Source organism: Gorilla gorilla, chromosome 18, assembly GCF_029281585.2.
Source record: "Gorilla gorilla gorilla isolate KB3781 chromosome 18, NHGRI_mGorGor1-v2.1_pri, whole genome shotgun sequence".
Lineage (NCBI taxonomy): Eukaryota > Metazoa > Chordata > Mammalia > Primates > Hominidae > Gorilla > Gorilla gorilla.
The window spans coordinates 5,077,250-5,099,085 of record NC_073242.2 but is presented as its reverse complement, the minus strand read 5'-3'; the positions used below and the strand labels follow the sequence as shown (position 1 = coordinate 5,099,085).

The following is a 21,836-nucleotide window of genomic DNA, read 5'->3' as shown; positions in this document are numbered from 1 at the left end:
TTATGATTATTGTCAGGTTTTGAATTGTCCGAGTGTAAGCTGCAGACATCACAACACAAGGTCCCAAGTATTTCAGTATGTATCTCCTAAGATCGGGGAGCTTTCCTGACGTAACCACAATATAATGATCACGCGTGGGAGATTTACTACTGCTCCAACACCGTTAGCTCATACAGTGTATGTCCAATCTTTGCCAATTGTCTCAACCATGCCAGACCCACGTGAGGTTGTCTCCTCAGCCTTTGTCTCTTTCACAATACTGACATTGTGGAAGAAGATGGCCTAGATGTTCAGCAGGCTGTCCCTCATTGTGGGATTATCTGGTGTTTCCCCTTTATGAGTGGACTCAAGGTGAGCATGTTTTGCAGGAATGCTCCGGAAGGGACGTTGTGTCCTTCCTGGTGCATCACATCAGGAGGCACACGATGTCACCTTATCCCATCACCAGCAATGCTGAACTGGGTTGCTTGGTTCAGGTGGCGCCTGCTAGGTTTCTTTTTTCCCTTCACCGTTAAGAAATGCTGACCCTGGGCCGGGCATGGTGCCTCATTCCTGTAATCCCAGCGCTTTGGGAGGCCAAGGTGGGTGGATCACCTGAGGTCAGGAGTTCAAGACATGCCTGGCCAACGTGGAGAAATCCCATCTTTACTAAAAATACAAAAATTAGGCCTGGCGCCGTGACTCATGCCTGTAATCCCAGCACTTTGGGAGGCTAAGCAGGCGGATCACGAGGTCAAGAGATTGAGACCATCCTGGCTAACACGGTGAAACCCCGGGTCTACTAAAAATACAAAAAATTAGCCGGGCGTGGTGGCGGGCGCCTGTAGTTCCAGCTACTTAGGAGGCTGAGGCAGGAGAATGGCGTGAACCCGGGAGGCGGAGCTTGCAGTGAGCCAAGATCACGCCATTGCACTCCAGCCTGGGCAACAGAGCGAGACTCTGTCTCAAAAAAAAAAACAAAAAGAAACAAAAAAAAAGAAAAATTAGCCAGGCGTGGTGGCGGGTGCCTGTAATCTCAGCTACTCGGGAGGCTGAGGCAGAAGAATCATTTGAACCCAGGAGGCGGAGGTTGCAGTGATCCAAGATAGCGCCATTGCACTACAGCCTGGGTGACAAGAGTGAAACTCCGTCTCAAAAAAAAAAAAAAAGAAGGAAAAGGAAAAAGAAATGCCAACCATGGCCGGGCATGGTGGCTCATACGAAGAGTCCTAGCAACTCAGGAAGCTGAGGAAGGAGGATCCCTTGAACCCAAGAGGTGAAGGCTGCAGTGAGCTATGATCTTGTCATTGTACTTCAGCCTGGGTGACAAAGTGAGACTGTGTCTCAAAATAATAATAATAATAATAATAATAATTTTAAAAAAGGCCAGGCACCATGGCTCACGCCTGTAATCTCAGCACTTTGGGAGGCTGAGGCGGGTGGATCACGAGGTCAGGAGATTGAGACCATCCTGGCTAACACGGTGAAACGCCATCTGTACTAAAAATACAAAAAATTAGCTGGGCATGGTGGCGGGCGCCTGTAGTCCCAGCTACTCGGGAGACTGAGGCATGAACCCGGGAGGCAGTGAGCCGAGATTTCGCCACTGCACTCCAACCTGGGCGACAGAGCGAGACTCCGTCTCAATAATAAAAATATCGACCTTTTAAAAGGAAGAGGATGAGGCACAAAATATAAAGAGTTTACTCTAGAGGCTAACGTGGAAGGATCATTTGAGGTCAGTGAGAACAGCCTGGGCAACACACTGTGAGCTCCACAGCAAAAATTAGCCGGGTGTGGTGGTGCAGGCCTGTGGTCCCTGTTACTCCAGAGGCTGAGGCGGGAGGATGGCTTGAGTCCAGGAGGTCAAGGCTGCACTGAGCTGTGACCGCACCACCGCACTCCAGCCTGGGCGACAGAGGGAGACCCTGTCTCAAAATAAATAAATAAATGACCCAGAAGGTGGGGACAGGGTGTGGGCCGATGTAAAGTTGCCAAGAATTCTCTTTGGTTTATGGAAATACCATTGATTAGTGATGGGCTGTGCACTGGTGCGGGTACAGGGTCCGGGCGGCTATTTGGCTAATTCACAGCTATCTGCGTAGTAGCTGGCAGTTTCCAGAGGCGACCCTCCTGTACTGTCTCTGGGGCCTGATCGTTGAAGAGGACTCGCCTTCTGTTCTTTTCTCATTAGGCGGGAGGACCCTCTGGGGCCGCCTGGAGGAAGCCTCCACTCCGACCCTCGCCCGAGTGCCTACTGCGAGGGCGGATGCATACTTCGGGACTTCTAATTTCATCCTTCACGTCTTTAGCTGCCGCCTATGGCAAGGAAGGGCCTGCCCTCGCCCCTGCCTCCCTCCTCCCTTCCCCACCGCGGCTCCGTCACGATCGGCGCGGGCGACCGGGGCTGGGGGAGCCCCTCCAGCCGGCTCCTGCCCTCAGGCCCCGGGCGCTTCCCTCGCCCCGACTCCCGGGGGCGGCCATTCGCCTCCCAAGCACTGGGCGCTCAGCCCAACGGGGCCGCCTTTGCAGTCGCGTGGGCAAAACCGGGTCCTCAGGGCCGCGGCGATTCTCTAGGGCGGGCGGCGCCAAGACCCACCGGGGGCGCGGCTCCCAGGAGCCCCCGCGCGACCGGGCCTCGGTGGTTGCCGTTGCAGGTCACGTGGTCGCCGTCGCTCATCACGTGGCCCCGTCGCGCGTCACGTGGCTGCCATCGCCTGTCACGTGGCCGCCGGCGCGGGTCACGAGAACAAACACGGGGGCAGCCGGCGCTTCCCGGCCGGTGTCGCTCCGCGGCGGGCCATGGCCAACGTCTCTAAGAAGGTGTCCTGGTCCGGCCGGGACCGGGACGACGAGGAGGTGGCGCCGCTGCTGCGGAGAACGGCGCGGCCCGGCGGGGGGACGCCGCTGCTGAACGGGGCTGGGCCCGGGGCTGCGCGCCAGGTGAGGCCGGGCAGGGCGCAGGCGGGGAAACTGAGCCCTCGTGCGCCCCGCAGCCCGCGCCCTCGTGAGCCTTCTGGCGGCGCCGCGTGTCTCGGTCCTGGAGGCGACCGAGGCGCGGTGGACTCGGGAACGCGCCCCGGGGCTCCTCGGCGGGGCCGGGCTGGCGGGGGCGCCTGGGGTCTGGAGTCTTCGGAGGCCGCGCCGGGCTCGGTGGCCGGGAGGGCTGGGTGAGCGAGGCGGAGCTCGCCAGACCCCGCGGAATGTGGGACGCTGAGGGGCGCCGGGGCAGCCGTGGCGCACGTTCATTCCCTCCGGTGTCCCCCAGACTGGCCCTAAAGGGGTGCAAATGGCTTTCTGTTCAGGTGACTTTTAAAAATTTCGTCCTTTCCGAGCAACTAATTTTGTTTGAGTTTTGACCCCCTGGGAGATGGAAACAGTTAAGATTGCAGCCGGGTCTCTTTCAGTGAGAATGACGGAGCGCCTTTATCTGCCATCTTTCTGTGTGGGGATCAGTCCCGACTTTCAGGTGATCTTGGCAGTGACGAGCATTTGTACTCAGTCTCCCTTAGCACCGAGTTGAATTTGCAATGTGCAGGCAAACACAATAAGCAGCAAGTCAGAGGTTGGAATGCGTTCCGCATGTCACCCTGCAGCGTGCAGCGAGCAGTGTTAAGGTCTGGAGAACCGTTGCGGGTACATGTTTCCCTGTGTATTGTCTTAATTTTTTTTTTTTTTTTTTTTTGAGACGGAGTTTCACAGTAGTTGCCCAGGCTGGAGTGCAATGGCGCGATCTCGGCTCACTGCAACCCCCACCTCCCGAGTTTAAGTGACTCTCCTGCCTCAGCCTCCTGAGTAGCTGGAATTACAGGCGTGCGCCACCGCGCCCGGCTAATTTTGTATTTTTAGTAGAGACGGGGGGGGGTCTTCCATGTTGGTCAGGCTGGCCTCGAACTCCCGACCTCAGGTGATCCCCCCCACCTCAGCCTCCCAAAGTGCTGGGATTACAGGCGTGAGCCACTGCGCCTGGCCGTATTGTGTTACTTTTGAGTTAATGGACCGTTTTGTTGATGGGTCTTAATCTACTTTGCAGTTATTCTTTACATTTTCTCTTGTCTAGTCCTTTAAACACTTGTCTTGTGCTTAAAGATTAGGAAGGACGGCAGGGCGCGGTGGCTCACATCTGTAATCCCAGCACTTTGGGAGGCCGAGGCGGGCGGATCATGAGGTCAGGAGAGCGAGACCATCCTGGCTAATATGGTGAAACCCCGTCTCTACTAAAAATACAAAAAATTAGCCGGGCGTGGTGGCGGGCGCCTGTAGTCCCAGCTACTTGGGAGGCTGAGGCTGGAGAATGGCGTGAACCCGGGAGGCGGAGCTTGCAGTGAGCGGAGATGGCGCCACTGCACTCCAGCCTGGGCGACAGAGCGAGACTCCGTCTCAAAAAAAAAAAAAAAAAAAAAAGTTTAGGAAGGACACAAAAATCAGCCTGTTTCCATAGAACCTACATTTAGGTTTTCCCAATTCCTTAGAAATGCACCAGACAAAGAAGGTCATAGTCTGCCTTTTGCTGATAAGAAGCAGCAGCTCAGCTCCCTTTGAAGTGGGCCCTCCTGCTCTCCGGGCTGTAGTCTGCATGAAAAGTGATCTGAAGGGGTTAATTTGAAGTGGTGGGGCCATGGGTGATTAGTTATTTGTGTGTATGCCTGTGTGTGTGTGTGTTTCTGTTTTAAAAGAAGGTAAGGCCAGGTGTGGTGGCTCATGCCTGTAATCCTCGCACTTTGGGAGGCCAAGGTAGGGGAGGATCACTTGAGCCCAGAAGTTCAAGACCAGCCTGGGCAAACTAGTGAAACCCTGTCTCAAAAAAAAAAGCAAAATTAGCCAGGTGTGGTGATATGCATCTGTAGTCCCAGCTACTGGCTCGGGAGGCTGAGGCAGAAAAGTCACATGAGCCCAGGAGGTTGAAGCTGCAGTGAGGTGCTTTTTTTTTTTTTTTTGAGGTAGTTTCTCACTCTTTTGCCCAGGCTGGAGTTTGAGAACGTATCTCAAAAAATTAAAAAAAAATTTTTTTAATTAAAAAAATCTGAAGTTCACAAGGTTTAAGGGTTGAAAGGTAAAGATTAGGAACCTTGATGGAGGTTGAATTTGAGTTTCTCTTGGGACTGAATGTGCTTGGGGTTTCCTGTTTGTCTTTGCAAATAGAAGAGTTGATTTTTTGGGAAATAATCTGTTGATCTCTTAACCTTAGAAAGTATTCCCGGCTGTGCACAGTGGCTCATGCCTGTAATCCCAGCACTTTGGGAGGCCGAGGCAGGTGGATCACCTGAGGTCAGGAGTTCAAGACCAGCCTGGCCAACATGGTGAAACCCCATGTCTACTAAAAATACAAAAATTAGCTGAGTGTGGTGGTGAGCGCCTGTAATCCTAGCTAGTCAGGAGGCTGAGGCAGGAGAATTGCTTGAACCTGGGAGGCGGAGGTTGCACTGAGCCGAGATCACGCCATTGCCTGGGCAACAAGAACAAAACTCCATCTCAAAAAAAAAATTAAAAAACTATTCCCTTAAAAGTCATTGTAAGCTTATTTGCTTGTTTGCATTTAATAACAGCGGATACCCTGCTTACAAGCAATTTAAAAAAATAGTTTATCGTGCACTTGCTCTGTGGCTGCCTGGGACGCAGGCGCATAAAGCTGCTTCCTTCCTGCTGGAGACAGGCCCAGTGCCCTGTGCGGATGGTCTGCAGGGCCCCTGGGGCAGGAGCAGTCACAAGGCTTGGGCTTGAAGAGCACAAGATCTTCAGGCAGGCGGACGGGGGGAAAGGACAGAGGGAGTGTGTGTTTGGGATGCGCTGTGGAGCATGGAGGTCAGCCCTGCTGCGCACATGAGCAGGCTTTGAATTTGGCTCATCTCTAGGGGAGCCCATGGGAAGCTAGGACCCCATTCCTGAAGGGCCCCTGCCTTACCCTGCAGACAGACTGGAGAGGCGGAGTCTAGAGGCCAAGACACCACCTCTTAGGCCAGGCGTCCTCAGAGGCCTTTGTGCTCTGAGCATCAGACTCGCCGATGGTCTCCTGCAAGGCCTGTAGCCTCCCTGTTGCCCAGTTTTCCCATCTGCGAAAAAGTTAACACATGCATAGCGCTGAGCACGGTGCCTGTCACAAACCACGCTCTGAAGAAACATGAGTCGTGCCCGGTCGTGTTAAAACCAGCAACACAAGAGGAATTCGTGTTCGTTGTGACTTTCCTGCCCAACTTCCTGAGTAGCTACTGGATTTCTTGGTGCTGTTTTTCTGGGGGAGGGTCTGCTCTGACTGGTGGGCACAGCTCACAGTTAGGCTCAGGCGCACCCCAGTGTGGCCACAGACGGGGTACTGTAAGCTGCCCTTGGGTTCAAGGCCTCCAGAGCTGTTTTGAGCTAAAATATCAACGCAGGCCATCCCCTGTTGACGGGACTGTTCCAGTGAACATGAGAACTGGCCCTAGCTGCCTCCAGGCTCTTTAGGGTTTGTTGCAGGATTTTCAGGTTGGCTGGTGGTGTCATTGCCACCTCAGCGTGGGAACAGCTGGCCAAACACTATGAGGTGGCTGCCCTGGGCAGGGCAGACTGTGGAGTGGCTTGCTGGAGGCTGGGTGCCCGCTGAAAGCCCAGGCCCTTGAGAGCTTCCTGTGGGTTGCTGTTCCTGTTCTCAGGCCGGTCTTGCTTTGTGTGGCGTAGTGGTGAATTGACCAAGCCAGTCACTGCTCATCTGGTGGTGTTGGGACAGGGCGAGGGTGAGGTCAGCCAGCCCTGGCCGTGTGTGGGCGGCAGGAAGCAGAACTCCTTGAGAACTGAGAGAGGGAAAGCGGCTGGAGCCAGAAACAGTTGGGTCTCAGGGGGCAGTGAGGGGAGGTGGGTATTTGCAGGACATCCCTGGGAACTCATGTTGGGACACTCCACCTAAGACCCTGGCAGGGCAGGAGTCTGGGTTAGTGTGGGACTGTGTCCTGCCTGGGCACCCGGAGCCACAGACCGCAGCCTGAGAGAGAACTGTGGGCGCAGCGAGGCCGTGGGGGAGGGTCTGGGGTCGTCGCCAGTGGCCCCTTGAGCTCTGCTGTACTTGAGGAAGTGCCCCTTGGTTCTTTTCCGGCCTCCAGGAAGTCCTCTGCCAGCCTGGGAGGGTTCCCCTGCTGTCCCCTGCCCTTCCCTGCCCTCCAGCATTGCTGTTCAGTGTCTGTCTTGCTTTAGGTCTCTGCCTTAACGCCATGGGGACACTGCATGGACAGCAAAGGCCTCTCCTTGGTCTCTGTGGCCTTTGTGTGTCACCTTGTTTCCTTTGACTGTAACCCCCATCCCTCCGCGGGGCAGCTACTGTATCCTCTGTGCCTAGCGTCTAGCCTGGTCCTGGCAGAGGCCTGCTGAATGTTAGGACGCAGCACAGGCCGAGCAGAACAGCAAATGGTCTTTAATACTGCTTTAAGTTTTAAAAAAGCTGTGGTAAAGAACACATACCATAAATTTACCATTTTGAGCCAGGCATGGTGGTGCGCGCCTCTCATACCAGCTACTTGAGAGGCCAAGGCGAAAGGATCATTTGAGCCCAGGAGTTAGAGACCAGCCTGGGCAACACAGCAAGACCTTGTCTCTAAAAAATATTTTGTTTAATTACCGTTTAATCATCCGCGAGTGCGGTCAGTAGGGTTGAGCACGCCCATAGTGTTACACAACCCATTCCTTGCCAAACTGAAACCGCACCCATTCATCGCTCTCCCTTCCTCCTGCCGCCCAGCCCCCTCGTTGCCATCTGCCTCAGGGGACCTGACAGCTCCAGGGCCCTCTCGCGAGTGGACCTGTGGGAGCTGTCTTTTTCTGACTGGCTTATTTCACGGAGCATAGTGTCCTCCGGCCCGTCGTGCTGCAGCACGGGTCGGTGGTCATTCCTCTTTATGGCTGAATTATTCCATTGCGGGGACAGGCTGCATTTCCTTGACTCACTCACCCATCGGCACACCGGGAGCTTCCGCATTTTGGTCATTGTGAACGGCGCTGCTGTGAACATGGCGTACAAGTGGGACTTTCAGACGCTGCTTTTTTATGTTTGTTTTTGGTTTTTGGTTTTCTGTTTATTTTTGTTTTTGTTTTTGTCGGAGTCTTCCTCTGTCGCCCAGGCTGAAGTGCAGTGGTGTGATCTCAGCTTACCACGACCTCTGCCTCTTGGGTTCAAGTGATTCTCCTGCCTCATCCTCCCGAGTAGCTGGGATTACAGGCGCCCACCACCATGCCCGGCTAATTTTTGTATTTTTAGGAGAGTTGGGGCTTCGCCACGTTGGTCAGTCTGGTCTTGAACTCCTGACCTCAAGTGATCAGCCCACCTCAGCCTCCCAAAGTGCTGGGATGACAGACGTGAGCCACCTCCCCTGACCCTGAGTTTTTTTATGTATTCTGAATATTAATCCCTTATCAGATATTAATTCCTTATCACATTTGCAAATATTTTCTCGTTTCATAGGTTACCTTTTGCTCTGTTGTTTTCTTTGATGTGTAGAAGTTTTAAAGTTTGATGTAGTTCCCCTCTATACATTATTTTGACTTTTATTTTATTTTATTTTATTTATTTATTTGAGACAGGGTCTCGCTCTATTGCCCAGGCTGGAATACAGTGGCAGGATCTCGGCTCACTGCAACCTCCGCCTCCCAGGTTCAAGCAGTTCTCCTGCCTTAGCCTCCCAAGTAGCTGGGATTACAGGTGTGCACCACCATGCCCGGCTAATTTTTGTTTTTTTTTTTTCTTCGTTTTTTTTAAGTAGAGACGGGGTTGCTTCATGTTGGCCAGGCTGGTCTCGAACTCCTGACCTCAGGTGATCTGCCCGCCTCAGCCTCCCAAAGTGCTGGGATTACATGCGTGAGCCACCGTGCCCAGCCCTTTTTTGACTTTTAAATCACTCTGGATTCACAGGAAGCTGCAAAGGTAGCACAGGGGGCTTGTGTACCCTTCACCGAGTTTCCCCCCAATGTTTACCTTTCCGTAACAGCGTGGCCCCAAAACCAAGAGAGTGTCGGTGCAATGCGTGTAGATCCGCGTAAGCACCAGGAAGGGGGTGCAGGCCATTTTCAGACCCATCTTTCTAGTCCCACCCACTCCCAACCCTGACGACCTCGCCTCCCATCCGGCCCGAGTCTCGCCTCTCGGGAGTGCTGGCTCACGTGTTCCTGAGCCTGGCTGTTTTTAGTTAGTGTCCGGCGCTTGGGACCGTGTAGGTTGCAGTGTGTGGCAGGAGTTTGAGGAACAGCATCTAGTGTTTAATTTATAAGAGCTTGCATTTAAGAAAGAAAGTAACCGCACGGAATGCATTGCTGAACTTGAAGTAAACGTCGTGTTCTTCCATTACGAAAGCCACCTTCTCAAAGTCCTGGCAGAGTTAACGAAAGAGATGCTGGGAAGGGAAGGCGCCGGAGCCCCATCCTTTCACTCCGGGCAGGGGCAGCTGATGCCCTACTGGGGGGCAACCCCTCACCCCTCACCCCTCTCGAATCTGCCAAGGCGGCGGCGGTGGGGGTGGCCGCTGGTCACATACTGCACCGGCAGCCTTCACCTTGGCCTGAATGCATTTGCGGCTCTGCCTGCTGCTGTGGGACAGTGCTGTCGTGGTGTAGACGGTGGCCCTCCTCAAGGCCTCCCAGGCCTGGCGCCCAGGACATATGACTGTGGCTGTTTTCATTTTGTTTGGGTTTTTTTTTTTTAATTTTAGAGATAGGGTCTTGCCGTGTTGCCCAGGCTGGAGCGCAGTGGTGCAACCATAGCTCACTGTAGCCTCGACTTCCCAGGCTCAAGCGATCCTCTTGCCTCAGCCTCCTGAGTAGTTTGGGCCACAGGTACACGCCACCATGCCTTGCTAATTTTGATTTTTTGTAGAGGCAGGGTCTCACTACGTTGTCCAGGTTGGCTTTGAACTCCTGGGCTCAAGCGATCCTCCTGCCTCAGCCTCCCAAAGTGCTGGGATTACAGGCGTGAGCCACCACGTCTGGCCAGAATGATCCGTTATTTCCAGCAAGGAACAGCCTGAGAAGCATGGCAGGCCTTGAGTGGCGTTAGAGAGAAGTGCCGACATCTTGAGTGATGGAGAGGGTGGCTCTCTGGGCAGGGCGTGTCCCACAGGGTGCCCGTTTGGACGTGGGGTCCTTCCTCATGGTGAAATGGGTCTTTTGGGTTCCGTGGTCTCTGTTTGGGGCATCGGGGCACCTGTCCACCTGGGAGGTGGGGGTCAGAGGCCCAGTGCTGGTCACAGGGCTGTTTTCTGGTGGTGAGATCTGGAGTCCAGGGGCTTTGATGTGAGTGTGAGCAAGAGGGAGTGGGCAGCTGGCCAGGCCACTGCTTCCATCACGCCTGGACCATGGCACCTTCCTCCTCCCACCCTGTCAGCCCATGTGGCAGGAGACTCAAGCTGTGAGTTTCGCCTGTGACTGAGGGCTCAGGGAGAGTCACTGTCATGTGGCAAGGCTGGGGGAAGAGGAGGGGCAGGTGCCCTGTGACTCAGGGTTCTGTCCAGCAGGACCTGTGCACTCCAGCCCCTCCCATACTCCCCCGGGCGTGGAGATGCCATGGCACACACCTGCGAGTCTGTCTGTCTGTCTGTCTGTCTGGCCTCTGCTCCTGGCTTCTGATGGGGATAGCCTGAGAGTGCTCTTTGCCTGGGGAGAGGAGGAGGCTCTGACTGCTGTCTGCCAAGGGCCAGTGGCACGTGCCCAGGTTCCTCCCCCGGCCAGGGCCACTCACCGGGTCATCAACACGGGGGGTGCACACCAAGGGTGACGGTGGCTGGTAACAGGACGATGGTTGGGGAAGGGGTCCCTGGAGGGCAGTGGGCTGGAAGGTCAGGTTCTTTTTTTTTTTTGAGACAGAGTCTTGCTGTTACCTAGGCTGGAGTGCAGTGGTGCGATCTCAGCTCACTACAGACTCCACTTCCCGGCTTCAAGCGATTCTCCTGCCTTAGCCTCCCAAGTAGCCCGCCTACTTTTTGTATTTTTAGTAGAGATGGGGTTTCACCATGTTGGCCCAGCTGGTCTCGAACTCCTGGCCTCAAGTGATTCGCCCGCCTCAGCCTCCGAAAGTGCTGGGATTACAGGCATGAGCCACTTTACCCCGCCGGGAAGGTCTGGTTCTGAAGGCAGTTTCTGGGATGGCGGTTTGGGGAGCCTGTCTCCTTCAGGGGTGAGCACTCCAGAGAAAGCAGGACCCCCACCCCTGGCTCGCAGTGACCTCAGATCCCAAACCTTCCTTCTCTACTTCTGTGTCCTTGCCTGTGTGTGGTAATCGTGATCCCCGTGGATCGGTGGAGGTTGAGGGAAAACTGGGCCCCAGTGCAGGCCGTTCCCGCACCTCTCCCCGTCCCCACCTCGGCCCAGTGTGTGGTAATTGTGATCCCCGTGGATAGGTGGAGGTTGGAGGAAAATTGGGCCCCAGTGCAGGCCGTTCCCGCACGTCTCCCCGTCCCCACCTCGGCCCTGCGGGCTCCTGGCGCCATCACCTGCCGTTCTATCACCAAGAAGCACTTCCAGGCCCTGCTGAAACCTGGTGCGGGAGGCCGAGCCCAAGGAAGGTGGAGGGAAAGATGGGGGGATGAGGAGGGGACGGCGTTGGGGGCTGGGAGGGCTGCTCCCAGGGAAGGCGGGCGGCAGCCTTGGTGGTCTTCCCATGGCCGGTACCAGCCGCTGGACTCCTCCGCCAACACTTTCCTCACAGGCGCATGGGCTCTCTGATGCAGATGGCGGGCGCCCTGTGCATGTGGCCCCTCCACCTGGAAGGCAGCCCTTCTTCCTTTCACGTCCCCAGATGTTGCTAAAGATTCAGGAGATAGTGGAAATTGGAGTCGTCTCCAAAGGATCTCTTTGGGGAAAGGAGGCTGAGGTCTTGGCTCCTCCTAGCCTGGCCTCAGCGCCTTGGCTCTAGTAAGGAGCCGGAGACTGGGGCGGGAGCTCCGTAAGTCACACCTGCACCACGCCACCCAGGGCCCGCTGCCCTGCCCCTGCCCTGAGCTGGGGCGGCCGCAAAGCCTTAGGTGGCTGAGACCCCACCCAGCTCTGCCCGACAGCTGGGCGTCCTGTGGGGAGGGGAGCGTGAACACTGTGGAGCCGTTCGTGTCTCAAAACCCAGAGAGGCTGCAGTGGAGGTGACTCTGTGGAGGTGGCAGGTGGCTGAGCAAGGCCTCGGGAGCAGGGTTGGGCAGGATGGCCCAGGGTGCTGTGGCGGGCACTGCATTGGGGGCGGCGTGTTGTCCAGCCCTTCTTTCCTGGTGGGTGGCAGGTGCCTTGCCTTCAGTCTAGAGCAGGGAGCTTGCGCCCTGGACTCGGGCTGGACGTCTCGCTGACAGGCCGAGGGGCAGCCGGATCAGTTCTGCTTCCAGGGCCCAGGGAGGCCTGTCCCAGCCCTACTGCCCCCACCCAGCAGGCAGGCCTGGCCTGGCCCATTCCTGAGCTCCCGGGCAGGGTCAGGCGAGGCCAGGGTGCGGCGGCGGGAGTGAGAATCCACGGAGCAGAGCGTGCGACGCCTGAGCGCCCTCATGATTTCTCTTCTGCTTTTAGTCACCACGTTCTGCGCTTTTCCGAGTCGGACATATGAGCAGCGTGGAGCTGGATGATGAACTTTTGGACCCGGTGAGTTGGGGGTGTTCCCCATCCTCCCGCGGAGCTAGCTGCATCTTAGCAGAGGGTGACAGGGATGGGCAGGGGCCGAGCGGCAGGGAGATAGTGGGGCCCCAGGGCCGGGGTTCAGGGAAGATTTCCCTGGGGGGACACGGTCCCCGACGCCGAGTGAGCAGAGGCAGCCAGGCAGAAGTGCTCTCAGAGGAGTGCAGGGCGCGGGAAGCCGGTCAGGACAGCAGTGACAGCATGGGCAGCAAGGGGGCTGGACCTGGCTTTGGGACAGGGCAAGGACAGGGATCTTGAGGGGGCAGTGAGGAGCCCCAGGAGAGTGAGAGGGGGCCGGATGCCTCTGACTTCAGAGGGCAGGGGTTTAGATGTTCCCGTGCCAGTGGCTGCCCCGGGAGTCCTGAGCTCAGCGGCAGCGTGCTCGTCTTCCTTCCCCTCGGGGGGCATCTCCCGCCGGCCTCGGTTTCTCCCCCAGCCGCTGGTGAGGCCGGGAGTCCTCTGCTGCCGCTGGCCGTTCACTCATCGTCTCTGGGGAGATGTCTATGCGGGACTCCTGTTGAGATGATCCTGATGTTGGCGACACCCCGGGCGTCCTCCTTCTCCCCATCAGGCCCCACCCGGCTCTGTCCTGGGCCACGTCAGAGGCTGAGGCGTCTCACAGTCCACCTGTCCGGGTGCTCTTCGGCCTTGCGTCCGTTTGAGCTCTGCCGCAGTCTTTCCCGAGGCTGGCGCCGTGCTCAGATGCCGTCCTGTACAGCCAGCAGCGCCTCTCCTGGGGCTGCCCTTCTGATATGTTTGTGCTGCCTCTGGAGCCACAAGGCCTTCGGAAGATCTGTTTCGTGGCCGTGGGCGCCTTCAGCACTGCCTTTTTGGACTTCAAAGCCTTTGCTCTGGTGTCAGCTTTGGGAGGGGCAGGAGTTGGGAGACAAGGGAAAAAGCGAGCATGTGAGATTCAGCGATCAGTCCTCTCCTGTCTCAACCCTGGAGTGGGTGCCTGGCCGGCCACACACGTGTTGGTTATGCTCATTTTTAAACTGGGTTTGTTGTCTTTATAATTGAGCTGCAGGAGTTCTTTATACATAGATGCAAATCTCTCATCCAATACATGATTTATAGAAGTTTTCTCCTGTTCAGCGGGTTTCTGTTCACTTTCTCAATGGTGTCTTTTGATGCTCAAATTTTTTTAATTAAAAAAGTTTTGGCCAAGCGAGGTGATTCATGCCTGTAATCCTAGTACTTTGGGAAGCAGATGGATTGATTGAGCTCAGGAGTTCAAGATCAGCCTGATCAACATGGTGAAACCCTGTCTCTACAAAAAATATAAATATTAGCTGGGCCTGGTGATAGGCACCTGTTGTCCCAGCTACTTGGGAGGCTGAGGTTGGAGGATCACTTGAGCCCAGGAGGTGGAGGTTTCAGTGAGCTGAGATGGTGCCACTGCACTTCAGCCTGGGTGACGGAGTGAGATCCTGCCTCAAAATTTTTTTTTTTTTTTTCTGGGCAGGTGTGGTGGTTCACACCTGTAATCCCAACACTTTGGGAAACCAAGGCTGGAGCCCAGGATTTCGAGATCAGCCTAGGCAACATAGTGAGACCCTGTCTCTACAAAAAACAAAAACAAAAATTAGCCAGGTGTGGCGGTGTGCGCCTGTGGTCCCAGCTACTCGGGACACTGAGGCAGGTGGATTGATTGAACCCAGGAGGTTGGGGCTGTAGTGAGCCATGATCACACCATTGTACTTCAGCCTGCGTGACAGACGGGACCCTGTCTAAAAAAAATTAATTATTACTATTTTTTGAGATGAAGTCTCACTGTGTGGCCCAGGCTGAACTCCATCTCTCAGGCTCAAGCAGTCCTCCCGTTTCAGCTTCTTCCTGAGGAGCCGGGACCGCAGGCGTACCACACCCCGCACAGGCTGTATTGCTGAGGTTCAGCTAATCTGTTTTTCCTTGTGTTGCTTGTACTTTTGGTGTCAAATCTAAGAAACCATTGCCTCACCCAAGAGTATGACGACTGACCCGTTTTTTCCTAAGAATTTTACAGTTTTAGGTCTTTCATCCCTTCTGAGTTAATTTTTGGGTGTGGTGTGAGGTAAGGGTCCAACGTCATACCCTCCCTCTCTCTCTCTCTCTTTTTGAGACAGGGTCTCACTGTCACCCAGCCTGGAGTGCAGTGGTGCAATCATGGTTCACTGCAGCCTGTGCCTCCTGTCTGTCTCCCAAGTAGCTGGGACTGCAGGCGCATGTCACCACACTCAGCTAATATTGTGTAGAGATGGAGTCTTACTATGTTGCCCAGGCTGATCACAAACTCCTGGCCTCAAGCAGTCCTTCTGCCTCGGCCTCCCAGTGCTGGGATTACAGCTGTCAGCCATTGTGCCTGGCCCAGCTTCATTTTTGCATATGGAAATCCAGTTGTACCAGCACCATTTGTTGAAAACACTACCTTTCTCTGTTGAAATGTTTTGACACCGTTGTGGGAAATCAATTGATCGTACATGTTTTGGATTTCTTTCCGGACTCTCTCAATTCTCTTCCATTCTTTTGTGTCCATCTTCGTGCCAGTACCATGCCTGGTTTTTTTTTTTTTTTTTTAAGAGTTGGGGTCTCACTGTGTTGCCCAGGCTGGGTGGATCACTTGAGGCCAAGAGTTTGAGACCAGCCTGGCCAACATGGCGAAACCCCGTCTCTACTAAAAATACAAAAATTAGCCAGGCGTGGTGGTGCACACCTGTAATCCCAGCTACTTGGGAGGCTGAGGCAGGAGAATGGCTTTAACCTGGAAGGCGGAGGTTGCAGTGAGTTGAGATTGTGTCACTGCGCTCTAGCCTGGGCAAAAAGAGTGACTGTATCTCAAAAAAAAAAAAAAAAAGAGAGAGATGAGGGTTTTACTCTGTTGCCCAGGCTGGTCTTGAACTCCTGGCTTCCGTTGATCCTCTTGCCTCTGCCTCTCAGAGTGCTGGGATTACAGGTGTGGGCCACCACACCCGGCCTCATGGATTGATTTTTGGATGTTAAACTAACTTGTATTCCTAGGCTGAATTCACCTTGCTCCTGGCATTGCTGGAATCGCTTTGCTTGTGTCTTACCAAAGATCTTTGCATCCGTGGTTGTAGGGGTGTTGGTCTGTAGTTCTCTTTTTTTTTTTTTTCTTTGAGACGGAGTCTTGCTCTGTCACCCAGGCTGGAGTGCAATGGCGCAATCTCGGCTCACTGCAGCCTCTGCATCCCAGGTTCAAGCGATTCTCCTGCCTCAGCCTCCTGAGTAGCTGGGATTACAGGCGCCCACCACCACGCCCAGCTAATTTTTGTATTTTTAGTAGCGACAGGATTTCATCTTGTTGTCCAGGCTGGTCTCGAACTCCTGACTGCAGCTGGTCCACTTGCCTCGGCCTCCCAAAGTGCTGGGATTGTAGGTGTCAGCCACCGTGCCCCATGTGCAGCTCTCTTGCTGTGTCCTTGTCCTTGGTGTCGGGATGATAACGGCCTCGTGTGTGAGCTGAGAGGGGCCTCTCTCCTTGTGGCCTTGTCAACTGTGATTCTCTCTTTGCCTTTTTCTGCCACAGGATATGGACCCCCCACATCCCTTCCCCAAGGAGATCCCACACAACGAGAAGCTCCTGTCCCTCAAGTATGAGGTGGGCGTCCTTCTGTCCCCCTGACCCTGAGACCTGGCCTCTGCCCCCTGCAAGCCCACTCCCGGTCCCCTGTGCCCGCACCCAGAGCGTCGGTTCGGTGCTGAGTGCTGCCCTTGCTGTCCCGGCCTGCAGAGCTTGGACTATGACAACAGTGAGAACCAGCTGTTCCTGGAGGAGGAGCGGCGGATCAACCACACGGTGAGCTGGACGCCGCTCCCTGCAGGGCCCCACGGTGTGGGGCCTGGTGCCGGCCGGGCCTGGGGCTGCTCTTCTGCCGGGGCGAGGTGACGCACCTCCTCCCTCCTCCTCTGACTCTGCCTCTGAGGCCTGTGGGTTCCTCTGGTTTCTAGAGACAGTGGGAGGGTCACGGTCACCATAACCAAGAAGGCTGCTCTTACGGCCGCCAGATGCGGTGCCCAGCATAACAACCGCTGGCTGTGAAGTTGTTGGGAATTCACCCACCTCCCCGAGTCACCCTCGGGCCCCGGGTGCGCCTCAGATGTTGGCCAGAAACTGTCCTTTGTGGGACTCAGCGCACCGTGCACGCTGGGTCCTTCATAATCCCGGGGCCTGCAGGCGGTCTGGGTGGTCCTGCTGCTGCCGGAGTGACTGCGCCAGGGCCCTGCCTGACCCTCGCCCTGACCGCACCCTGCAGGCCTTCCGGACGGTGGAGATCAAGCGCTGGGTCATCTGCGCCCTCATCGGGATCCTCACGGGCCTCGTGGCCTGCTTCATTGACATCGTGGTGGAAAACCTGGCTGGCCTCAAGTACAGGGTCATCAAGGGCAGTATCCTTCCCGGTGCGGCCGCTGCAGCTTGGGAGGGGGGCGTGGCCTGGGCTGAGTCCCAGGCAGAAGTCCTGAGCCCAGTGTGTTCCAGTGCAGGTGGAGGCGGCCTGGCCAGGCTGGCTGTGTCCCTGTCATGGTTGGGCCATGAGACGTCTCTGGGATGTCCAGTGAGCATCATGGCTCCACCCAGCAGGGTGGCGTCTGCCAGGCTGGTCTGTGGGGCAGGGCTGGGGTCTGGGCTGGGTGGTCCTGACAGGGAAGCAGCCAGCCCTCCTTGATGAGCCCCAGATATCGACAAGTTCACAGAGAGGGGCGGACTGTCCTTCTCCCTGTTGCTGTGGGCCACGCTGAACGCCGCCTTCGTGCTCGTGGGCTCTGTGATTGTGGCTTTCATAGAGGTGGGTGGCAGGATGCCGCAGCTATGTCGGACCCCATGAGGGACTGGGGGTCTTGGTGAATGGGCGGGAACCCCTGCAGCTCACCCACCCCCACCGTCACATTGGCTGACAACCCGGGCACTTTCTAGAATCACGCGGTCCAGACTCACAACCTCAGGAGGAGCAGACACACCGGGGCCTCTTCACCCCCAGAGCCCTGGAGTGCTGCTCCTGACCCACCAGCACAGGCCTGGGCACCCTTACCCCACTCCGCCCCTCCTTCCATCTCCTCACTCTGCCCTCCCCTCCTTCCATCTCCACCTCCGCCCCCACCACGTCCTTGATCTGTGTCTGGGCTGGGAAGAGTGAGAGCAGCTACCCCAATGACATGAGACCCTTCCCTGGGGCCCCGACGTGTGTGCTGCTCTTCCCTTCCCTGAGGCCCCGATGTGTATGCTGAGCTCCCCTTCCCTGGGGCCCCGAAGTGTGTGCTGAGCTCCCCTTCCCTGAGGCCCCGATGTGTGTGCTGCTCTCCCCTTCCCTGAGGCCCCGACGTGTGTGCTGCTCTCTCCTTCCCTGGGGCCCTGAAGTGTGTGCTGAGCTCCCCTTCCCTGAGGCCCCGACGTGTGTGCTGAGCTCCCTTTCCCTGGGGCCCCGACGTGTGTGCTGAGCTCCCCTTCCATGGGGCCCCGACGTGTGTGCTGAGCTCCCCTTCCCTGGGGCCCCGACGTGTGTGCTGAGCTCCCCTTCCCTGGGGCCCCGACGTGTATGCTGAGCTCCCCTTCCCTGGGGCCCCGACGTGTGTGCTGCTCTCCCCTTCCCTGAGGACCCCGACGTGTGTGCTGAGCTCCCCTTCCCTGGGGCCCCAACGTGTGCGCTGCTCTCTCCTTCCCTGGGGCCCCGACGTGTGTGCTGCTCTCCCATTCCCTGGGGCCCCGACGTTTGTGTGCTGAGCTCCCCTTCCCTGAGGCCCCGACGTGTCTGCTGCTCTCCTCAGCTCCTGGGGCTCCTGGGGCTGAGGGGCTGCATCTGTCTCAGCCTGGCCGTGACCCACTCAGCCGTGCTTCCCCTCTTTCAGCCGGTGGCTGCTGGCAGCGGAATCCCCCAGATCAAGTGCTTCCTCAACGGGGTGAAGATCCCCCACGTGGTGCGGCTCAAGGTGAGGGTGCGGTGGCCCTGGCTGGGCAGGGTGGGTGCCGGCTCTTTGCTGGTTCAGGAGCAGCTCTCTTGGCTGCCTGCCTTCCAGAACTGGCCTCAGCCACCTCGTGTACTGGTGGCGCTGTGTGCAGATGGGCTGGCTGGGTGTAAAGGGGTCACCTTTTTTTTTGAAAGTGGTAACAACTGGTATTTGCACATATTACGTAAGAAATGAGTAGTCATGAAGAAATGCTTGCGTGGTGCATGTGTGACACAGCTGTGCGACGCGTCTGTGACTGTGGGCTGCGTGCTGGTGACTAATTCACCGTGGAAGCTGTCGTGGTAGTGGGCGTGTAGCAGTTTCCCGCTTTCAGTTTGCCTCATGGTCATTTACACTTGGTGTTATTAGAGCATCTGGTTCTGGAAGTGCTGGGAGTCCTGACCCAGTTCCGCTGTGGTTGCTTCTGTCTGTGCCGCCATCGTTCCTTAGCCTGAGACTTGCCGCAGCCCTGTCCTGTCTGAGGATGGGTGGGCAGCATGGCAGCTGCCCCCTGGGGGTGCTTCCGGGGCCTGGTCCCCGTGGCCAAGGAGTGGGGCCAGTGTGTCCCCTCTGGCGAAAGCTCCCAGGTGACCTTGGGGTGCCCTTGCCCTGTGGTGGGAGATCAGGTTTACTGGAGCAGCTGGGAATGGCGACCCCCCTGTCACCTGCGCCAGGCTGGCCTGAACCTTCTGGGATGTTGCTCTATAACTTTCGTTGGCTGAGGGTGGAGTTTGCTTTCCTCGGCATCTTTAACATACAGCCCTCCCCCCACACACTCAGCGCCCTTATGTTTAGGGTCTGCGTCCTTGTGGGTTCTGCCCTGGGGCAGGGAGGCTGATAAACACCTTACACACCTTCTCAGGTGGAGAGGATGAGGCCCCTGGGGGCGGGGAGCAGCCGAGGGGAGAGGGGGCATCGTGGAGCCGCAGGTGACCAGCCTTCCAGTGCCAGGGGTGGATGAGGAGCCTTGCTAGGCGGGGCTAGTGGGAACACCTCCCCTGTGCTGGCCACACTGGCGGAGGCAGGTTGTGCCTGTAGGATGCGGTGGGCGGCCCAGCTTTGCCTCAGGAAGGAAGGAAACGAAAGAACCCCTTGCCTGCTCAATGCTGAGGCCACAGAGGGCGGGTCCCCCGAGTGAGTGCGGGGGACACTTGGCTGCTGTTTAGCTCCACTGTGGCCATGGGGAGACCCAGCCTGGGGGTGCTGGCCCCTTCCCGGAGGCCCTGTGTCCCAGCCACTCTGCCTGATCAGGGCTGTGTGTGCTGTTTTACGGCTCAGGTCCAAAGACAGCGCCTGCCTTTTCATCAGAGGCCGTGCGTCTCCCTGTGTTTCAGACGTTGGTGATCAAAGTGTCCGGTGTGATCCTGTCCGTGGTCGGGGGCCTGGCCGTGGGAAAGGTAACAAAGTGCACATGGCCACTCCAGCTGGAGCCTGAGGCCGCCGGCCCCGCGAGGGCCGCCACGCCAACGTGTGTCTCTGAGCACCGGTCCTTCTGGTCTCCAGGAAGGGCCGATGATCCACTCAGGTTCAGTGATCGCCGCCGGGATCTCTCAGGGAAGGTCAACGTCGCTGAAACGAGATTTCAAGGTGAGTCCCACCCTCCACCTTGTGTGGGTGGGCTCCAGATGCCATGGGCACGGGCACGGGCGCCACTCAGGGAGATGGGCTTCCCTCAGCACCCCCTGGCCGAGAGCCCCAGCCCCATCTGAGGACAGCCTGGCGGGTGGCTCCCAGAGCCAGCGGGCACAGTCCCTGCCCGGCAAGGCCTCCCCACGGCCCGCTGCTTCCCTCCTTGGGTCCCCTGCCACACGCGCATCAGTGTTTCCCGTGGGAGGGTCTGTGGCTCCAAGCGGCTTCTCAGAGGAGCGCAGAACCTGAGACCAAGTGTGCCCACCTGATGTTTATTTGTCAGGACACACTTTAGAACACTTTTTCCCCAAAAAAGTCCCCAGCATGTTGATGGGGATTGAGCTGCATTTGTGTGTGATCGTATTTTTTTTTTTTTTTTTTTTTTTGAGATGGAGTCTCTCTGTTTCCCAGGCTGGAGTGCAGTGGTACAATCTCAGCTCATTGCAGCCTCCACCTCCCAGGTTCAAGCAATTCTCCTGCCTCAGCCTCCTGAGTAGCTGGGATTACAGGTGCCCGCCACCACGCCTGGCTAAGTTTTTTGTATTTTTAGTAGAGATGGGGTTTTGCCGTGTTGGCCGGGCTGGTCTCAAACTCCTGACCTCAGGTGATCCGCCTGCCTCGGCCTCCCAGAGTGCTGGGATTACAGGTGGTGAGCCACCGCGCCCGGCCATGTGTGAATTTAGAGGCAGGCAGTGTCCCGCAGTACAAAGAATAGCAAGGCTGGGTTTCCATCCGTGCGGTTTTCGGTAGAGGGTAGAGGTTTTCGGAATCTTGCGTGCACTGGAAAGTGGAGCTCCTGGCTGGGTGTTTGCGTGTTTCCCCGGGCTGCCGGTGGTGGTGCTGACCCTGCTGTCTCTTGCTGTGGTCTGCAGCACGGTGCTCTTCAGGAATCAGAGCTGCTGACTTGGTCATCCTGAAAGCCCCTTCCCCTGCACAGCCCCTGTCCTGGCAGTTGCTCTCCCTTTCTGAGAGCCGTGCCCTCAAGGAACCTGCCCCGACCCTGGTCTGTCCCTGTTGCAGATCTTCGAGTACTTCCGCAGAGACACAGAGAAGCGGGACTTCGTCTCCGCAGGGGCTGCGGCCGGAGTGTCAGCGGCGTTTGGAGCCCCCGTGGGTGAGGAGGGCCGCGCCTGGTCCAAAGCTTTGCCTCACCCTGTGTGTTGGAAGGAATGGTCTCCTGTCTGTAGGCCCAGTGCCTGCTGAGGGCGGCAGAGGCTTGGAGTCACGGCCGGGGCATTTGGAAGCGGCCGGCAGTGTACTTGGGTCCGGCCCTCAGACCTCCCTCAGGGGCCCTCTCTGTGTGGCTGGGGCCCACCCCATTAGCTTCTTTCTGACGTGGTCTGGGTTCCCTGGATCCTGGGGGAGGGAGTTGGTGGTGGGCATGGTGCCCTGTGTCCAGCTGGCACCCGAGCCGGCCACCTGCTTTCCAGGTGGGGTCCTGTTCAGCCTGGAGGAGGGTGCGTCCTTCTGGAACCAGTTCCTGACCTGGAGGATCGTAAGTTCCTGCTGATAGCTGCCTCCCGATCAGGGTGCATGGTGCGCTCTCATTTCCCACCATGGGGTCCACCTTGGGGCCACCCATCGAGCTGCGGCTGGAGCTGGACCCCCTGTGGGTCTGTCAGGCCTTGGCCCTGCCCAAAGCAGTGGTTGTGCCTTTGCTGCCCAGTTCGCCCTTGGTCCTGGGCACC

At 57.0% G+C, this 21,836-nt stretch overlaps 1 protein-coding gene across 3 annotated transcripts in view; it reads left to right on the top strand.

The window, feature by feature from the left end:
• Window positions 1-2,656: 2,656 nt before the first annotated feature.
• The window catches only part of CLCN7 (chloride voltage-gated channel 7), a 29,565-nt gene continuing 10,385 nt past the window's right edge, over window positions 2,657-21,836 (top strand). For 2 of the 3 annotated variants that reach the window (XM_031002690.3, XM_055364895.2), the window contains exons 1-11: window positions 2,694-2,922; window positions 12,475-12,546; window positions 16,106-16,177; window positions 16,310-16,375; window positions 16,833-16,965; window positions 17,254-17,363; window positions 18,421-18,501; window positions 19,854-19,916; window positions 20,023-20,106; window positions 21,169-21,262; window positions 21,579-21,643. In XM_031002690.3, the coding sequence (XP_030858550.1) occupies window positions 2,782-2,922; window positions 12,475-12,546; window positions 16,106-16,177; window positions 16,310-16,375; window positions 16,833-16,965; window positions 17,254-17,363; window positions 18,421-18,501; window positions 19,854-19,916; window positions 20,023-20,106; window positions 21,169-21,262; window positions 21,579-21,643 (981 nt within the window). In that variant the 5' untranslated portion in view covers window positions 2,694-2,781. Of the gene's footprint in view, window positions 2,923-12,474; window positions 12,547-16,105; window positions 16,178-16,309; window positions 16,376-16,832; window positions 16,966-17,253; window positions 17,364-18,420; window positions 18,502-19,853; window positions 19,917-20,022; window positions 20,107-21,168; window positions 21,263-21,578; window positions 21,644-21,836 lie in introns of all 3 variants that reach the window. The other variant, XM_031002691.2, reaches the window with a different exon arrangement.